Here is an 18079-nt window from a genome sequence, read left to right as displayed (position 1 = left end):
TGCGCCATCAGGGAAGCCAAGCCCTGCTTAATTAGTAAATGATGTAACCTAAGTGATTTTATCAAAATAAATTAGAGCCACCATTACACCTCAAATAAGCTCCCTCCCCTAATTCTTTTCTCTCTAGTCACTCCGCTCATCATCTTTCATTGTATTAGAACTTTCTACTACTGAACACTGCCTGAAATAAATGTATCATCAGGTAGGCCATATTCTTCTAGTACATTCTATTTGACTACTACTTTGGTTTACAAACAACTCAGGCATAACAACTTCAATCTATCAAAAAAGAATTAAGAATAAAATTTCACAGTGTAATCACTGCAGGTCTTAGATATTACAAACACATGTTTTCATCCTCATATCTTACTTCTCCCTGTCAAAAATCTGACTCTAGGTTCATCTATTTTAGCCATTCTATCAACTCTTCCTTCAAACAGTCATGGTAAGGGTGGGGGCAAAGAGAGAGATTGAGAGAGATTTTCCGGTGGCAGGTGCATTGTCACAGCAACTACAAAACTTCTCTTTCAATATCACACATTGGGGGCTGCAAAGGTTCTAGCTGCCCATCTCTGGAATTGTCATTATGTAGGACAACGTCCTTATTCTTAGGAGTATTAAAGCAGGAAGTATCATGAAGTATCATGATGTATCTTTTTTTTTTGAAAAAAGTTGATTTACAATGTTGTGTTAATTTCTGCTGTACAGCAAAGTGACTCAGTTATACATACATTTATTCTTTTTCTTATTCTTTTCCATTATGGTTTATCACAGGATATTGATTATAGTTCCATGTGCTATACGGCAGGACCTTGTTGTTTATCCATCCTATATAGAATAGCTTGCATCTGCTAATCCCAAACTCCCAGTCCTTCCCTCCTCAACCCCACCTCGTCCATGGCAACCACAAGTCTGTTCTCCATGTCTGTAAGTCTGTTTCTGTTTCGTAGATATGTTCATTTATGTCGTATTTTAGATTCCCACATACAAGTGATATCATATGGTATTTGTCTTTCTCTTTCTTACTTTGCTTAGTATGATAATCTCTAGTTCCATCTATATTGTTGCAAATGGCATTATTTCATTCTTTTTTTATGGCTGAGTAATATTTCATTGTATATATATATACCACATCTTCTTTATCCATTCATTTGTTGATGGACAATTAGGTTGCTTCCATGTCTTGGCTATTGTAAACAGTGCTGCTATGAACATTGGGGTGCATGTCTCTTTTCGAACTGGGTATATGCCCAGGAGTGGGACGGCTGGATCACATGGCAAATCTATTTTTAGTTTTTTGAGGAACCTCCATACTGTTTTTCACTGTGGCTGCACTGATTTACATTCCCACCAACAGTGTAAGAGGGTTCTCTTTTCTCCACACCCTCTCCAGTATTTATTATTTGTAGACTTTTTAATGATGGCCATTCTGATGGGTGTGAGGTATAGTTTTGATTTGTATTTCTCTAATAATTAGTGATGATGAGCATCTTTTCATGTGTATGTCTTCTTTGGAGAAATGTCTATTTAAGTCTTCTGCCCATTTTTTGATTGGGTTGTTTGTTTTTCTGTTATTGAATTGTATGAGCTATTTGTATATTTTGGAAATTAAGCCCTTGTTGGCTGCATCATTTGCAAAGTATATGTAAATATCATTTGCAAGTATCATGATGCCTTTATCTTACTTTCAAGTGGTTCGGCAAAAAATATCTACATAATATCCTTCAGTAGATATTTTCCTACTTGTATGTTAGGGTTTTTTTCTAAGCACTTTTGACAATTTGGGCTACATAATTCTTTGTTTTGGGGCTGACCTGTGGATCGCGGGGTGTTTAGTAGGTTCATTGGTTTCAACCCACTAGATGCTAATAGCACTGCCTCTCAGTTGTAACAACCAAAAATGTTTCCATATATTGCCCAATGTCCCTGGGGGTATAAAATTGCCCAACCTTGAGAACTACTGTTCCATGTTAATAACTTTATAACCAAGAGAAGACAAATCTACACATAGGCTTCTTTCCCACAGAAGCACTGGTTAGTAATTCTGAAACTATTTTCTGTATATTCTAAAAATGTTTTAAAAAATTCATAAATTGTAGATAATGGCATCCAGGTTTCTCACTATTGGGAAAGACAATGACAGATATGGAAATACGAAAGACAATTAATTCTGTGGTGTAAGGTATGAATTAGAAGATCTGAATGTATAAAATAGACTCTAATAGATTTGAATGCATAAAAATAAATAGATATAGAAATAAATATAGACATGTGAAGCAGTAAAGATAGCCATACATGTATGTATGGATATGAATATACATACATCTATTTCTTAATTCTGTCCACTCAAGTGGGCCTAGAAGTAATGAACACACCATATACTCAGATCTTGGTTTGTAAATACCATTCTCTAGTTTAAAAAACTAGGGCTCTGTGGAGAAATGGCATTTCAGAACTAAATCTAAGTGCAAGATGAATGTAGAACATCTTTTTTGTGTCAGAAAGTAAGAAAGGACTCAAAGAATGATTGGGTCCAAAAAGACATAAGGGGCTCCCACTGGCCAAACATAAGACAATTTGAGTATCAAAATAAATAATGACAGTGACAGATGATAATCCACTGAATAAAACATGAATCCATAAATTCACACTGATATAGAAAAAGAAAGGAAGGAAGGAAAGAAGAAAGGGAAGGGAAGAGAAAACTCTTCCATGTTGTAGAAAGCTTGCTAATAAATGTAGAAGGATGACAGAATTATGAAATCACTACTTGGCAACTATGATTACAATAAATGATTCAGGCAATCATCATAAGGAGACATTAAAGCTAAGAAGATAAATGTTTGAGGAGTAACAGGATATTTAAAGTTAACATCATCAGCGATAGAACAATTCAACATCAGGTGCCTCCTGATATGATGCCCAAAATTATTTCTGTTATATTACTGCCAAAGATGCACAACTTTAATCTAATCATGAGGAAACATTAGATACAACCAAACTGAGGGACATTTTAGAAAATGACCATGGTTCTTCAAAAATGTCAATGTCATGGAACACAAAGAAAAACTGAGGAGCTCTTCCAGATTAAAGGAGACTAAAGAGACATGACAGATGAATGCAACGCATGACTCAGGATTTTCTAAGGACATTATTGAGACAACTGACAACACGTGAATAAGGTCTGTGTATTTGATAATAGTAATATATCAGCTTGTAGTTAATTTCCTGATTTTGAGAATTATACGGTAGTTATGGAAGAGAAACAGAAAACACACATGAAAATATTTAGGAGCAAGGTTATCACGCCTGCAATTTACTCTCAATGGTTCAGGGAGAGAGAGGGAGGAGGAAGGAAGAGGGAAAGGGAGATGGATAAATCAAATTTGGTAAAATGTTAACAGCAAATAGGGTGAAATGTTAACAGCTGGAAAATCTGGATGAAGAGTATATGAGGTTCTTTGTTCTATTCTTGTAACTTTTCTGTAACTGTGAAATTATATCAAAATAAAAAGTCAAAAGAATAATTTCTACATATATACATAAACAAATAAAGAAAATATGGCAAAATACTAACAACTGCTGAATCTAGGTGATGGGCACATATGGAAGTTTTTGGCATTCTTTAATTTTTCTTGTGTTTGAAAGTTTTCGTAGGTCTCTTGAAATTACCAATCCTAATGCTACAATCCTGGAGCAATCATTTCTCCCTATATTCTTATCCTTAACCTATCTTCCCCTTCTGCATTCTATATTGCATTGTGACACTAGAGCAATTTTCTTGCTGAGATCAAGAACCTACACTGCCGGGGCTTCCCTGGTGGCGAAGTGGTTAAGAATCTGCCCGCCAATGCAGGGGACACGGGTTCGAGCCCTGGCCTGGGAAGATCCCACATGCCATGCAGCAACTAAGCCCGAGCACCACAACTACTGAGCCTGTGCTCTAGAGCCCGAGAGCCACAACTACTGAGCCCGCACGCCTAGAGCCCGTGCTCCACAACAAGAGAAGCCACTGCAACGAGAAGCCCGTGCACCGCAACGAAGAGTAGCCCCCGCTCGCCACAACTAGAGAGAAAAGCCCACGCGCAGCAACGAAGACCCAAGGCAGCCAATAAATAAATAAATAATTTTTTAAAAAAGGAAGATAACTGAAAGCCTTACTGAGCTAAATAAAAACTCATTTTATTTAGATGTGCAAGCCAAATGGAAATAAATGTTTTTTAGAAACTATGATGAGGTGAAAAGATTAACGGAATCTGTTTTCCTTTTAACACAAATCATGTCTTTAGAAGTGCTTGGTGTATAGTCTGGGCCAGGAACCAGCTTTTCTCAGACTAAGGCTAAATCCTATAAAAAGGTCTACACCACACAATAACCCACCAAACAACCAGCTGTGGCACACAGAATACGTGATACTCTAGATTAAATGTGTTGTCACTATTTCTTCAGAAGAGTGACTGGAGATTTAACTTAAAACCTGACCTTTGCTTTAAATGTGGGTGAGATACTCTGAACCACGGGGTAAAGGGCCAAATCAAAACATTTCTGCCTGAGTTCTATTTTGCACGTGCATGTTTGTGGAAGGCTAATGTAGCCATAACATCTGTTACCTCAGCAACTGACAGAAGTGACCTAGCAGAAGCAGCTGGCCAGGTGGGTGCCACCCTCTTTCTACTACTATCACCCATTCCTTTGGAAAGTCTGGTAGTTTAGTTGCAGGCTTGGTTGGCGAGAACCTTCACAGTGGAGGAAGACCACTTTCTTGCTGGATATGTGTAGTCGTGTGAGATAGCCCTAGGTGGTAGCCTATGAATTTAACTTTGGCAGCAGCCTCTTACTGTTGATTCTCACCCCTTTGCCATTCCTTCTGACCAGCCGGGTTCCTTCTTGACAACTGGATCTTTTGTTGGCTCCTTTGTCCTTCCCATTGTTCTTCTCTTTCTCTATAAATTCCCCCTGCTATCGCAGTCCATCCCTATGCAAAGAATTCCCAAACACTGTTACTGACTTCTTTCTGACCCAGTCTTATCTTTCTCCACATCTGCCCCACACAGCCTGTGTTGCACCACACTTTCCTACTGGTAAATGTTATTCCTACATTAAACATTAATCCTATTTGTAAATGTCAGTACTATTTTAAGGAAAGGCATGGCTCCCTTTTCCCTCTTGGTGTACCCTGACTTATCTTTAACCAACACATTTGGGAAGCCCGTTCTGACTACTGCTCCACCCCTGCCCTGCCCCTAGCCAGGAAATTAGCTCTGCTCTCCAAAGTTTTCACCACACCTATTAAAATACTCATTACACTATCAACATGTCTCCTTACTCCATAGGACTGTAGCCTCATGTGTCTTATCTCTGTATCTCCTGGGCCAATAAATGTCACAGAATTAAATGAAAATGGCTTTCCAGTCCTAGTTTCTGTATCACACTTCCAACTGCATTTCTGGTTCTGAGGGTGACAATACAAAACTTCTGAACGTGAAAGGAAGAACTTTTAATAATTATGCTGGGACAATGGGTATAAATGGTTTCAGGCAAAAAAAAAAAAAAAAAAAAAAAAGGCAAACCAGAACCTATGGAAAACCTTCCTGTTCAACATGTGCCAAACTAAAAACATCACATTGTCTTTCCACCACATCATTTAGACTATGTCCCTAGTTATTTATACGTCCTGCAAGTTGGCAGTTGGATCTAGAATCTTGATCAGATTCTGTTTTTTGTCACTGAAAAAATACATCACATGTGGTATGACACACTTTCAGGGTCATCTCAAATGATACTTCTTCCATGAATCGCCTTTCCTCCCCATCTTCTAAGATAAACAGAAAGGAACAAATATAAAATCTGGACATTCTTTCTCCTTTCTTTGACTCCTAATGGCAACAACCACCAAGAAACAGCTTATCATCTATACCTCTTCTATAGTCAATTTGTCTAGAAACTCCTCAAGTCCCAAAGAGAGTCTTATTAGACTTTGAAACCACTGGAGTCTCTGGCACAGTTCCCTAAATAGAGCAAACTTGCATTAGACACTGCTTGGACTGAATTCCAGTCTTCTTTTTGTCTTTTTTTTGGGGGAAATGATTTCAAGCATATAAAAACCTGTGGATCAAGCCACAGCTTTATTTCTCTCAAAAGTGGCATAAATTGGTTGAAAATAATATTTCAGGAAAAATTACTACTGCTATCATCATTTCATTAATATCTCATGGTGAATGTTTAATCTACTTTAGATTCTTCTCCTAACCCTAGATGACTAACATGACAGGTAGCACATTATAATTCTAAAAAAAGATTGGCTGTTTTTTAAAAAGGAAATAATAAAATTTGAAAATAATGGTTCAAGAAGCCAGGCATAGGGTTTCAATGAATAAAATAAAGGGGCTACTTTCTACAACTCTCAAGGTCAATAACACTGTGGTCTAATAATTTATATTCTTCATTTAAGAGAAAAATTGTGTCAGTCTAGTGAATCTAATTACACAGACAACAAAACATAACCACATACACTCAAGCATAACCCAAGTGTTTCTCATAAATGTCAGTAAATACATTATTTTAAAGAATTTAAGACTTCCCTGGTGGCGCAGTGGTTAACAATCTCTGCCTGGTAATGCAGGGGACACAGGTTCGAGCCCTGGTCCAGGAAGATCTCACATGCCGCGGAGCAACTAAGCCCGAGTGCCACAACTACTGAGCCTGTGCTCTAGAGCCAGCAAGCTACAACTACTGAGCATGCAAGCCGCAACTACTGAAGCCTGCGCGCCTAGAGCCCGTGTTCCACAACAAGAGAAGCCACCGCAATGAGAAGCCCGCACACCGCAACAAAGAGTAGCCCCTACTCGCGGCAACTAGAGAAAAATCCGTGCGCAGCAACGAAGACCCAATGCAGCCAAAAATAAATTTATTTAAAAAAAAAAAAGAATTTACACAACTCTTACAAAGAAAAACAATGGATGAAACAACCATTTAGGGCTATTATGACTGTTTCTTGGAGACTCTTCTAAAATTTCCCGCTTCTAATGGGTGATTTTTCTTTATCTAATTACTGATTGATTTAACAATTCTATTCTTTTTTTTTTTTTTTTTTTTTTTTGCGGTACGCGGGCCTCTCACTGCTGTGGCCTCTCCCGTTGCGGAGCACAGGCTCCGGACGCACAGGCTCAGTGGCCATGGCTCACGGGCCCAGCCGCTCCACGGCATGTGGGATCTTCCCGGACCGGGGCACGAACCTGTGTCCCCTGCATCGGCAGGCGGACTCTCAATCACTGCGCCACCAGGGAAGCCCAACAATTCTATTCTTAAAATCAAGTTGCAAAATCTTTCAAGAGGTGTTGATAAAAATACCACTTCATTAAACAAAAGTTGGCAATCATACAGAAATGTAAGGAAAGTTTGTGGGTTCTGTTTTTGTCACCTTAACTGAAAGCAAGGTTAGGGAAACTAACCTATTTTCATCAATGGCACTCCAAACAATTACCAGTAGCATTCGTACACCCACCCTCCTTCCACATACACCTTGTGTTTTCCAGTCTCTATCTCCTACAGCTTCCCCTTTTATACCCTCTTCCTTGAGTCTGATTCTCTAGCCTATATCATGGGCACTTTTACAGATATAATTTAGCCTTCCTGTTGTACTCAAGGATTAAAAAAAATTTTGCCCTGACATCTGGCAAAGTAAACAAATTAATACATTATTAACTGGAAAAGATCCACAACCAACAACTGCTTTTCCCTAAAAGATAAAGTAGGAAATATTTTTTTAAATCCCACAATCTTATTTAATTAATGAAAAGTTACCCTTTAACTGATAGGTTTGCCTTTTTTTAAAAACTAAATTTATTTATTTATTTTTTTGGGTCTTTGTTGCTGCACATGGGCTTTCTCTAGTTACGGTGAGCAGGGGCTACTCTTCGTTGCAATGTGCAGGCTTCTCATTGTGGTGGCTTCTCCTGTTGCAGAGCACGAGCTCTACGCATGCAGGCTTCAGCAGTTGTGGCACACAGGCTCAGCAGTTGTGGCTCGCGGGCTCTAGAGGGCAGGCTCAGTAATTGTGGTGCACGGGCTTAGTTGCTCCACAGCATGTGGGGTCTTCCCGGATCAGGGATTGAACCCGTGTCCCCTGCATTGGCAGGTGGATTCTTTTTTTTTTTTTCTTTTTTGCGATACGTGGGCCTCTCACTGTTGTAGCCTCTCCTGCTGCGAAGCACAGGCTCCGGACGTGCAGACTCAGCGGCCATGGCTCACGGACCCAGCCACTCTGTGGCATGTGGGATCTTCCCGGACCAGGGCACGAACCCGTGTCCCCTGCATTGGCAGGCGGACTCTCAACCACTGCGCCACCAGGGAAGCCCAGCAGGTGGATTCTTAACGACTGCATCACGAGGGAAGTCCCCAGATAGGTGTGCCTTTGTTAATCACCATCATTATTATTATTATTATCAGTATCTTCATTATGGGGCTTAACATGTTATGTTCCCAACAACATATTAAGCAATCTACTTGTACTGTTTCATTTAATCCTCACAATAATCCTATGAAGTTGGTTTTCCCCAAACCAACAAACGAAAAACACTGAAGCACAGAGGGGTTATGCAATTTGCCCAAGGATATATTACAAATAAATGGCAGGGGCTTCCCTCGTGGTGCAATAGATTCCACGCTCCCAATGCAGGGGGCCCAGGTTTGAATCCTGCTCAAGGAACTAGATCCCCCATGCATGCTGCAACTAGGAGTTCACATGCCACAAGTGAGACCCAGCACAACCAAATAAATAAATAAGTGAATTAAAAAAAACAACCCACAAATCAATGGCAGAGCTGGGTCAGAACTCAGAGATCTTTGGCTCTTAGCCTCTTGGCTAGAGCCTGTCACTTTCCTAATGCTCTTGTGGTTTTATAACTTTGATGTAAGAGGTCTATTATTAATTCATTCAACAAACATCTGAGTTTTTCCAAATATATGGCATTGTGGTAGGGAAGAGGATAAAAATAAAATCTAAAGCAGATGGACACATAAAATTACAAAAGCACTAAAGCAGTTGAATATAATTAACACAATCATAAACACTATTTACAGGAGTTACTCAGTTTTCCTGGGTATCTCCCTTGTATACAGGAGGTATACATGTTATTAAACTCCTGTTGATGTTGTTTTTTTCTAAAAAAAAAAAATTACTACTTATAAATCAATCTGGATTTGGCTGCTGAAAAGCTTTCTGGGAAATTTCTACAGTAAAAAAAGATCATAAGAACAGCTACTTCTTTACGACGGGTGTCCCTTCCTCATTCACCTCCTTTTTGTTTCTGTGTGTCCCCCAAAGGCCCAAGGTTCCCAAACTTTTTCAGGATCAGCAAAAACATTCTATGCATTAATGGTCTTACATTTCTGAGAAGAATCAGAAATGCTCCAAGATGAGATTTCTGGCCTGTACACACATTAAATTAGATTTATTATTACCACACTAGAAAAAAGGCATGTCTCGTAAACACCAAAGGTCACCTGAGAAGAGTGTGGATCGATAAGAATACTGGAAACTATTATCATACTTAAAAACAGGTTGGCAATTGGTTGCCCGGGCCAGTAATCCTCAGGGCTTCCCTTGGTACGGGAATTCAGTCAAAGGTGCCTCAAAGAGCCATGTCAGCTTCAGTGTCCATGGGGGAGAAAAGAGAAGGCCATGATGCCCAGACTAAGGAATTCGAGAGAATCTGGGTAATCTCTTGGTTAACCAACCCCAATCCCAATCATTATACAACTAGGAGAGCAGCAGGATCATGCAGGGTGAAACTAAGGCTTCCTTATATAATCCAAAACTTAGGGTCTGTACTGGGAGATCCCTTAATAGCCCAGCCAGAAGCAAAGGCATTTCTATACAAAGAAACCTCCACAGGCTGCTTTTGCTGCTAATTTCCAAGAGTTGCCTGGTATTGGTCCACTGCTACTAAAATGCGTAACCTAGTGAGCTGAACTTATATGTCAACTTTTCTTGTGTACAGTAAGGCAATTATAAAAGAGACTAAATGCTGGGTGGGAGAGGGAGGGGATATGGGGGTATATGTATACACATATAGCTGACTCACTTTGTTGTACAGCAGAAATTAACACAACATTGTAAAGCAATTATACTCCAATAAAGATGTAAAAAATAATAATTTTCTCTAAATGAGAAATGGATCAAAACACTTAAAAGTGAATCTTCGGTGTAGCAGCTCTTGTCATGATTGCAAAAAAAAAAAGGAAGATTAAATGATGACAATCACAAGTTTATCAATAAGCCACCCCCAGGCACTTTATTTTAAAAACACTTTTATAAATGCGAATTTAATTCCTACCCATTTCATTCTAAACAAGTAAATATCAAATAAATGTACTTCTTATTTAGAAGTGACACAAGTGAAAGAATTTATTATATGCACTGCTCATCTTAGCCCCACCCAAAATTTCTAGAAGAGTCCTAAGAACCTGGGGATATTTACTGGAGAATGAGGAGGGCCAGAAAATGAGGAAATTTACAACTGCTACATATGATAACAGAGCAAACAGGTAGTTCTTTCAAGAAAGTTAATATTTTTAATCTATTTTTAGTTTACATTAAAGTGGTAATGAGTTTCTATCAGAGACATCAAGGTAAACACAAAAAGACCACAGCTGCATTTCACATTCTACCACTTATTGCCTTGCCTTCATATAACTTTGATTGATACAAACTATTTTACAACTTAAATGTTTTTCTTGAAAGCACTGGCACCAACATCAACATTTTAAATTTTAGTTCCTGATACTTTAGAGAACCTATCTTAATCTTTTAAGTTAAAACTTAGTTTTAACTAAAGCTTAAAACATCATATAATACATGATTTTGTGGCAAAGGGTGAATCTGATGCCCTGGTTTAAAATGTCTTAAAAACAAGTTAAAATACCTTTTAATAGGGACACTTTAGCAAAGGGTTCATTTAGGTCTTGCTCATCCATTTGGGCGTCTACAAAGGGGGGAAAAAAGATAATTATAAACAGTAAACTGTATTAGCAAGCTATCATTACCAAAATAAAAAACTGAAATTTATACAGCTATTGTATTTGGATCATTGAAAGTAGTTTTTAAATTTATCCAAGATTCAAGGGAGTGACTTGATAAACAGAAGTATTGCTTTTTCCCCCAAACACAAACTTTGAGAACTCCACCCACACTAACCTGCATACCTGAACTGCTCGGTAGGTAACAATAACATCTACAGATTTATAAATATTAGGTTAAAACTCACCTGTAGTGTCGTCACTACTTTTCTCCTTGCTTGGACTCAGGGTATCTGATAAATCAGATTCCTTTGCTCTTGCCTGGTTCTCTAAGAAGAAATAAATAAATAAATAAATAAATAAAAGTAGAATCTCTTTACAATTAAATAGCTTATATCAATAAAACTGCTTCAGGCTATGAGTGCTCTAAATCTACTGGTATGCGAAATACTTTTAAAATTAACTGAGATCACTGAATCTCTTACTTCTTCACCACTCTAGTCCAAAATGGAATGCTGGTTATTACACGTAGCTCATATTAAATTATAATGTGGATCATGATTGCTGTGTAGAGGAGGGCTGGGGCTTTTGTTCAAGGCTGTCCACTGGCTAACTGGAAACAAAAATGAAGCAAGCTTTGCTAAAGTATTCAGAGACCTGCAACAAATATAGCAAAATTCCCAGGACAATGTGGATACTGTATGAAGATGATGAAAGAAAAGGATTCTATTATATAAAAACACTAGTTAGGTTGCCTTAGTAATATTTATACTCATGATAAAAACTCTTTTTAAAAAAATCACCATTGTCTTTTATAAAAGTAACATTTAAAACAAGAAAATTAACAGCCTTTTATATCTAAAGAAAGTATTACTGTCCCTGAACCACAGGCCTGAAATTCTTTGCTTGAGTTGATATTTCCTTAAACTCAAAGGACCATTCTCACTACTTGGCCTATTCAGGCTATATTAAGACATAGCTTAAGCTCCATTACCTCTAAGCAAGTCTTCATTTCTCCAGCATGTTGCTCCTTTTTATTTATCTTCTCTGGGACATAGGGTTTTATAATTAATCATGTTCTATTTTATATCATTCTCTGTGTATACATATATCTTGTTTCCTCAGTGAGATTATAAATTCACTAAACATATAATTACTTTTTATAATGTTACGCACTTAACTATACCGTTTGCGGTAATCTGTATCAAAAATTTAAATGTGTACATCCACTTCTAGTACTTTTCCTAAGGAAATAATAGGCAACATATAGTATATATACATAAGGACGTTCATTGCAGCATTGTTCATTATGGAATGCAAAATGTCCAAGATATATTCACTACTACTAAGTAAAACTAAAGTCTGTTAAGCCATGTATAAGATGACCCCCTTTAGACTGAAAATGGCTATACACTTAGCTATGAATTTTTTGTTGTATATATTCATTCAAGTCTAGAAGGATCTACAACAGAGATACCATGGTCATTTCTGAAGGTAGGGATGAACATTTATTTTCTAACTTCACATTGTTTTATACATTGTTTGAAAAATTATAGCGAACATATAATTGTTTTCATAATCAACTTAATCAAGAGATATTTTTCATTTTAGAAACAGTCAGAAACATATCTAAAACCAATACTGTCAAAATAATTAATATTAAAATATAACTTGTTCCATTAAGAACTATTCCATATAAGAATAAGAACTAAGCTATTCCATATAAGAATACATTAGAACTTATGGCTTCATTTGTGAAATGAGTGATGGATTACAAGAAGCCTTTTGCTTCCTTTCTCACTGCCATTTCTAGTCAAAGGCCAACTGGGGAGAGACAGTGAGTTTTTTTTTTCGTTTGTTTTTTGTGTTTTTTTTGTGGTACGCGGGCCTCTCACTGCTGTGGCCTCTCCCGTTGCGGAGCACAGGCTCCGGATGCGCAGGCTCAGCGGCCATGGCTCATGGGCCTAGCCGCTCCGCGGCATGTGGGATCTTCCCGGACCGGGGCACGAACCCGTGTCCCCTGCATCGGCAGGCGGACTCTCAACCACTGCGCCATCAGGGAAGCCCCGACAGTGAGTTTTGATTACAAGTGAAGTCACTGATTACTGAGGTCCATGGGAATCTAATCTGTGACCTCTGGTGCATTCACAGTGTACTATAGTCAGACATTTCTGAATGTACTAGTTTTGATCACTAAGTTACAGTCTCAAATAAGGCAGGCTAACACATCTTGTCTATATATAGACAGAAAAGAAACCACTGTGGGAACAAAAAGGAAAAGACAAAAATGACTCTTTCCTAATTTTAATATTCTTGGCAATTTGATGATCAAGATACAGAGGTAAACCAAGAGGAACGCATTTTCAAAAGTATTCTTCTGTCTTAGAAGGAACTTTTATTTCCTATTTGGAGTAGTAGCCAGGAAGGTAAAATTGCCTTAGAGGTGGGACTATCTTCCCTTAAGATCTTACTAGAATATAAGCTCCATGAGTGCAGGAATTTTTGTTTTGTTAACTGCTATAATCCCATTGCATAGAACAGTGCACGGTACATAGTAGGTGCGCTAAAAAGAGGACCATTAGAAACACAATTTTACTTTGAGTAAGAAGGCAAGCTTTTAGCAAGTCAAGTCATGGTTCACCATTGTTGTGTCCTGATACTAGAGTTATTATACGGAGAGGCAAACAAAATCTATTCAAGATGAAACACAGGACACAACAAATGAGTGGTAGAGTCTCTACTGTTCAAAACATCTACTTTTCAGCTACGAAGCAGCACCCAACTTTCCAGTATTAAAAGTCTTTACTAGCTGATTTTCTGTGCAGTATTTAATCATTAAAATGCATACCAATAGTATATAGAAGTAAATGGAGGAGTGTCTACCAACATCAATACCAAAACTGTTCCCAAACTGGCAAGTCTAAAATAAGGTGAATATTTTCACTATCTTCAAGCAGACATAACGACGGATGGGCAAGACAAACACAGACCACTTCCTACACCACTGGAACCATTATTTGCAAAGAAAGCAAGGTCAAGGGTCAAGGGGAAAAAAAAAGGAGAACTAACATTTGTTGGACAACGGACCAGTGCTTCCTGCTTTATAAGCAATATTTCATTAAATTCCCACAAAATCCTCTAAGTTATATACTGTCAATCCCATTTTACAAATGAGGAAACTGAGGTTTAAAGAGCTAAAGTAAGTTGCCTGAGGGCACATAGCTAGTTACTAGTAGAACCTGGAATTAAAAGCTACTGTTTGACCTACCCTGTATTCTTTCTACTTCCACCTTGAAATCTACTGTAAACTGCAAGTTGAGTTAGGACTTAAATAGAAAGCATACGCAACTTATGATTACATTTTTCATTAGGTGCAATACCTGAAGGAAATACTACCAAGACTTGTAACAGCTGGTAATTGGCAATTTCCAACAACTGATATTTAAAATCAGTTTTAAATATCATTCCATTAAAAACATCAGCAATGAAAGCATTTAAAAAATAAAACAATCCAGCCAAACCCAAAAGAAAATACTGTATAGCCAGATATAAAGCATTTAAAATGTAATTTATTTCAGCCAAGTAGTTTGTCACAAGGATTAGTGTACCTCTGCATGCTGTCTGTGGGAAGTACCAGTAAAATGTTGACTGCTGATAGAAATATCTCTGGGTATATAAAACATCTGTTTTATCATTCTTTTTTTGGCCACGCTGCACAGCTTGCAGGATCTTAGTTCCCTGCCCAGGGATTGAACCCGGGCCCGGTCAGTGAAAGCTCTGAGTCCTTACCACTGGACCACCAGGGAATTCCCTGTATTATCATTCTTTTTTGGGGGGCTGTGTTGGGTCTTCGTTGCTGTGTGCAGGCTTTCTCTAGTTGTGGCAAGTGGGGGCTACTCTTCCTTGAGGCGCGCAGGCTTCTCATTATGGTGGCTTCTCTTGTTGCGAAGCACGGGCTCTAGGCGCGTGGGCTTTAGCAGTTGCAGCACGTGGGCTCAGTAGTTTCGGCATATGGGGCCTAGGGCACGCAGGCTTCAGTAGTTGTGGTGCACTGGCTTAGTTGCTCCGCAGCATGTGGGAATCTTGCCGGACAGGGCTCGAACCTGTGTCCCCTGCGTTAGCAGGCAGATTCCCAACCACTGCGCCACGAGGTAAGTCCCCGTATTATCATTCTTAAAGGATGTATTCTATTCACTTGCATGGAGTTAGTTGCCATAATTTATTTAATAAATGCCCTTATTATTGGACCCTTATGTTTTCCTTTCTTTGCCTTTAAAACAACACAAACAAATGCACTTGCACATTTGTCCAATTTGTTCCTTAAGATAAAGACTTGGAAGTGAAATTGCTAGGTCAAAAAGCATGTTCTTTAAAACTTTAAATACATATTTTATAGCCAGATTTCAAAAGGAAATCATAAGATTTTCTTTTTCAATAATGACATCACATAATTTGAAGGAAATATATTCTAATTCAGAATGCATTAAATAGAAGCACTTGGGTAGCAAGATACTTTTCTTTAATTATAAGAAGCACTGATTTTTTTCTAAGGCTCTACTTCTACATCAAAGTATTGGCTATTTAACCAACTAATCTGAATAGGTATTTAGGTGGTGAAGTAAAAGCTATTTTAAAATCTGTTCTCATCTCACTTTAATAAGATGAAATAAATTGCCATATGTACTAAAAATAGTTCACTGTTCTGAAACTCAATGCCTGTTTGCCAGAACAATATTAGTGATGCATATTTTATGCATTCTTTCTCCAAATATGGCATCTGCCATGCACAAAATTCCAAATGGAAGCCACCAGATATATGAAATAACACTATCCTTTTAAATATTTTTAAAAGCCAAATGGATCCAGTTACTTTCATAAAACAAAACGTAATGAAGTGGAGTATTGCAAACTTTTATCACTCATTGTTTTAGCTAACCAAAATGATTGTCAATTTAGTTTTAAATTTTATACTGGTATGTTCTTCTGATGAAAGTCCTAGAATGAATAATGAGCATATCCCACTAAATTTATTTGCACAATTTCCCTATACATAAAAGTGACTTGACAATACGATGCTTTAAAACTCACTTTTCTTCTCTAAGCCTGACAATTGTAACAGAAAAGAATCAACAGAATAAATTACTTCAAGCTATTACAGGACTGTTCATTAAAAAATATAAGGTTCTACATAATCACTTTTGTTTAAGTCAAATTGAAATGCTAACAATTAAGATAATATTAAATATCATAAGGACTATTAAACGTATGATAACCAACAAAATGGAACTGCAAGCATTTTTCACCTGTTTCAAAAAAGATTTACATTGCGTTTGATTAAAATTTTGAGATCAAAGCTGAAAATAATGCTGGAAGTGAGACAGAGAGATTGCAACAAATCTTTAATACCTAACGAAACCTATTCCAAGCATTAAAAAAAAACCCACACATATATACCCATTTAAAAAGAAACTTTCTGATGAACATATCCTTCTTAAAACAGAACTCCAACTATTTTATATTATTATCTGATATTGTTACTAGATTGCCATTTTGTGAGCTGTAAGACACAAATTGATGGTTAAAGTACTATGAACTTGGAAATGTATACTAACCTTCATTATCCAAAAGAGTTGTCAAAACCCACAGAAAAATGCCACAGAAACCCACAGAAAACGAACCTTTTGAAAGCTTTGTTTCTTCTACCACTTTGGTTAGATGCCCCTCGACGATCAGCTTCTCTGCCAAAGAAAATAAATGTTACTATCGAAGCCCAAACTGAGTAGCAAGCACTTCCCTGAGCTGGGCAGTGTAACACATTCCATGACCAAATTTAAAGATGATAACATTACTCCCATGACTAGGCTTGAACAAAAACTTGAACCTGGAAGGGGAACTAAGAGAACTGGAATGATACTAGATGAGTCAGGTTAATGCAGAAATCCGAGGGTAAGGGAACTGAACTGCTTTCAGTTTTCATTAGCTTTCACCTTATTTTAAAAGCCTTGAACTTTTAAAAAAGGACTCAGAACAAACAAAGCAACCTTCTTTAAATCAAGGATATTAAGTTGAAATAAAGGAATTCTGAGAAGGTATTTCATTTAAATAAAGAAGTAATACAAATTATATTATATCAACAGTTTACTTTTCCCTATTGACACAATTTAGCAGAGATGCCTGTATGACATGTTTCAGTAAAATGAATAATTTTAGAAGAGCTAATTACTGAAAGAAATTTAAAAAAACTTTTGCTTTTGTTTTATGGGGGAGTCTCTGCAAATGTATAATGTAGTTTCTTTATAATTTATTTAAGGTCAGATTTTCATATTCTGCCTTTCAGTCAGGAGGATAATATATCTATTCTGTATACACCATTATCTGATTCTATATGTCAGTTGGTCTCCTTCATTTTACACTTTGAAGTATGTGAAATTTCTCTATTCTTCTATCCCTCAACTCACTGCAACTTGGTCTACACCCATTACTCAACCACTGAAACGGCCCCAAGATCACTATAACCTATCTGCCAAAGCCCATGGTTCCTTTTCTTAATTTTCATTTAACATAGGCTCTTTGCAGCATGTGGCACTGTTTGCTCCTGCCTCCTTGAAAAATAGGAAGTCGAAGTAATAAATTTAGATAATTTTAAAAGGCATTAACCCTACAAGATATGTAACATAAGCTGTCTTACCCATCCTCTGTCCTACTCCATTCCATTCTTGAAAAAATCACTTCCTACAAACAACAACTTTTAACTTTTAGCCATTTCTTCTGGTATTTACATTTATATTTCTAAATAATACATTGCTATTTCTTAATTTTTCCATTTTAGGCATTATTTACTGACAATCTCTTACAGATGATTATGCTCTCATATCCTATTATCATCCTCATAAGAGTTACATTTTGTCCATCTGTCATCAGTATTTATATTATGACTATTATCTATACCTGAGTTATATAATATGCGATAATTATATTTCTTTCCTTGTACAACATTTACTATTTGGGGAACTTACAATGCCCTCTTTTGTTTTGCTAATTTTTAAAAATATATCTCAAA

General features: G+C 37.3%; 1 protein-coding gene across 29 annotated transcripts in view; it reads right to left on the bottom strand.

Annotated features, from left to right (window-relative positions):
* Nucleotides 1-18079, bottom strand: part of SLMAP (sarcolemma associated protein) — a 149234-nt gene that overhangs the window by 18598 nt on the left and 112557 nt on the right. For 16 of the 29 annotated variants that reach the window (XM_027121178.1, XM_027121185.1, XM_027121164.1 and 13 more), the window contains 3 exons: nucleotides 16698-16757; nucleotides 11268-11348; nucleotides 10926-10985 (listed from right to left, as the gene is read on the bottom strand). In XM_027121178.1, coding sequence (XP_026976979.1) covers nucleotides 10926-10985; nucleotides 11268-11348; nucleotides 16698-16757 — 201 coding nt within the window. Of the gene's footprint in view, nucleotides 1-10925; nucleotides 10986-11267; nucleotides 11349-16631; nucleotides 16758-18079 lie in introns of all 29 variants that reach the window. The other 13 variants (XM_027121160.1, XM_027121158.1, XM_027121169.1 and 10 more) reach the window with 1 other exon arrangement.

The sequence above is a fragment of the Aethalodelphis obliquidens genome, unplaced genomic scaffold, assembly GCF_003676395.1.
Source record: "Aethalodelphis obliquidens isolate GAN/ISIS:26980383/991018 unplaced genomic scaffold, ASM367639v1 scaffold22, whole genome shotgun sequence".
Taxonomy (NCBI): Eukaryota; Metazoa; Chordata; class Mammalia; order Artiodactyla; family Delphinidae; genus Aethalodelphis; species Aethalodelphis obliquidens.
This window is presented reverse-complemented; position numbering and strand designations above follow the sequence as displayed.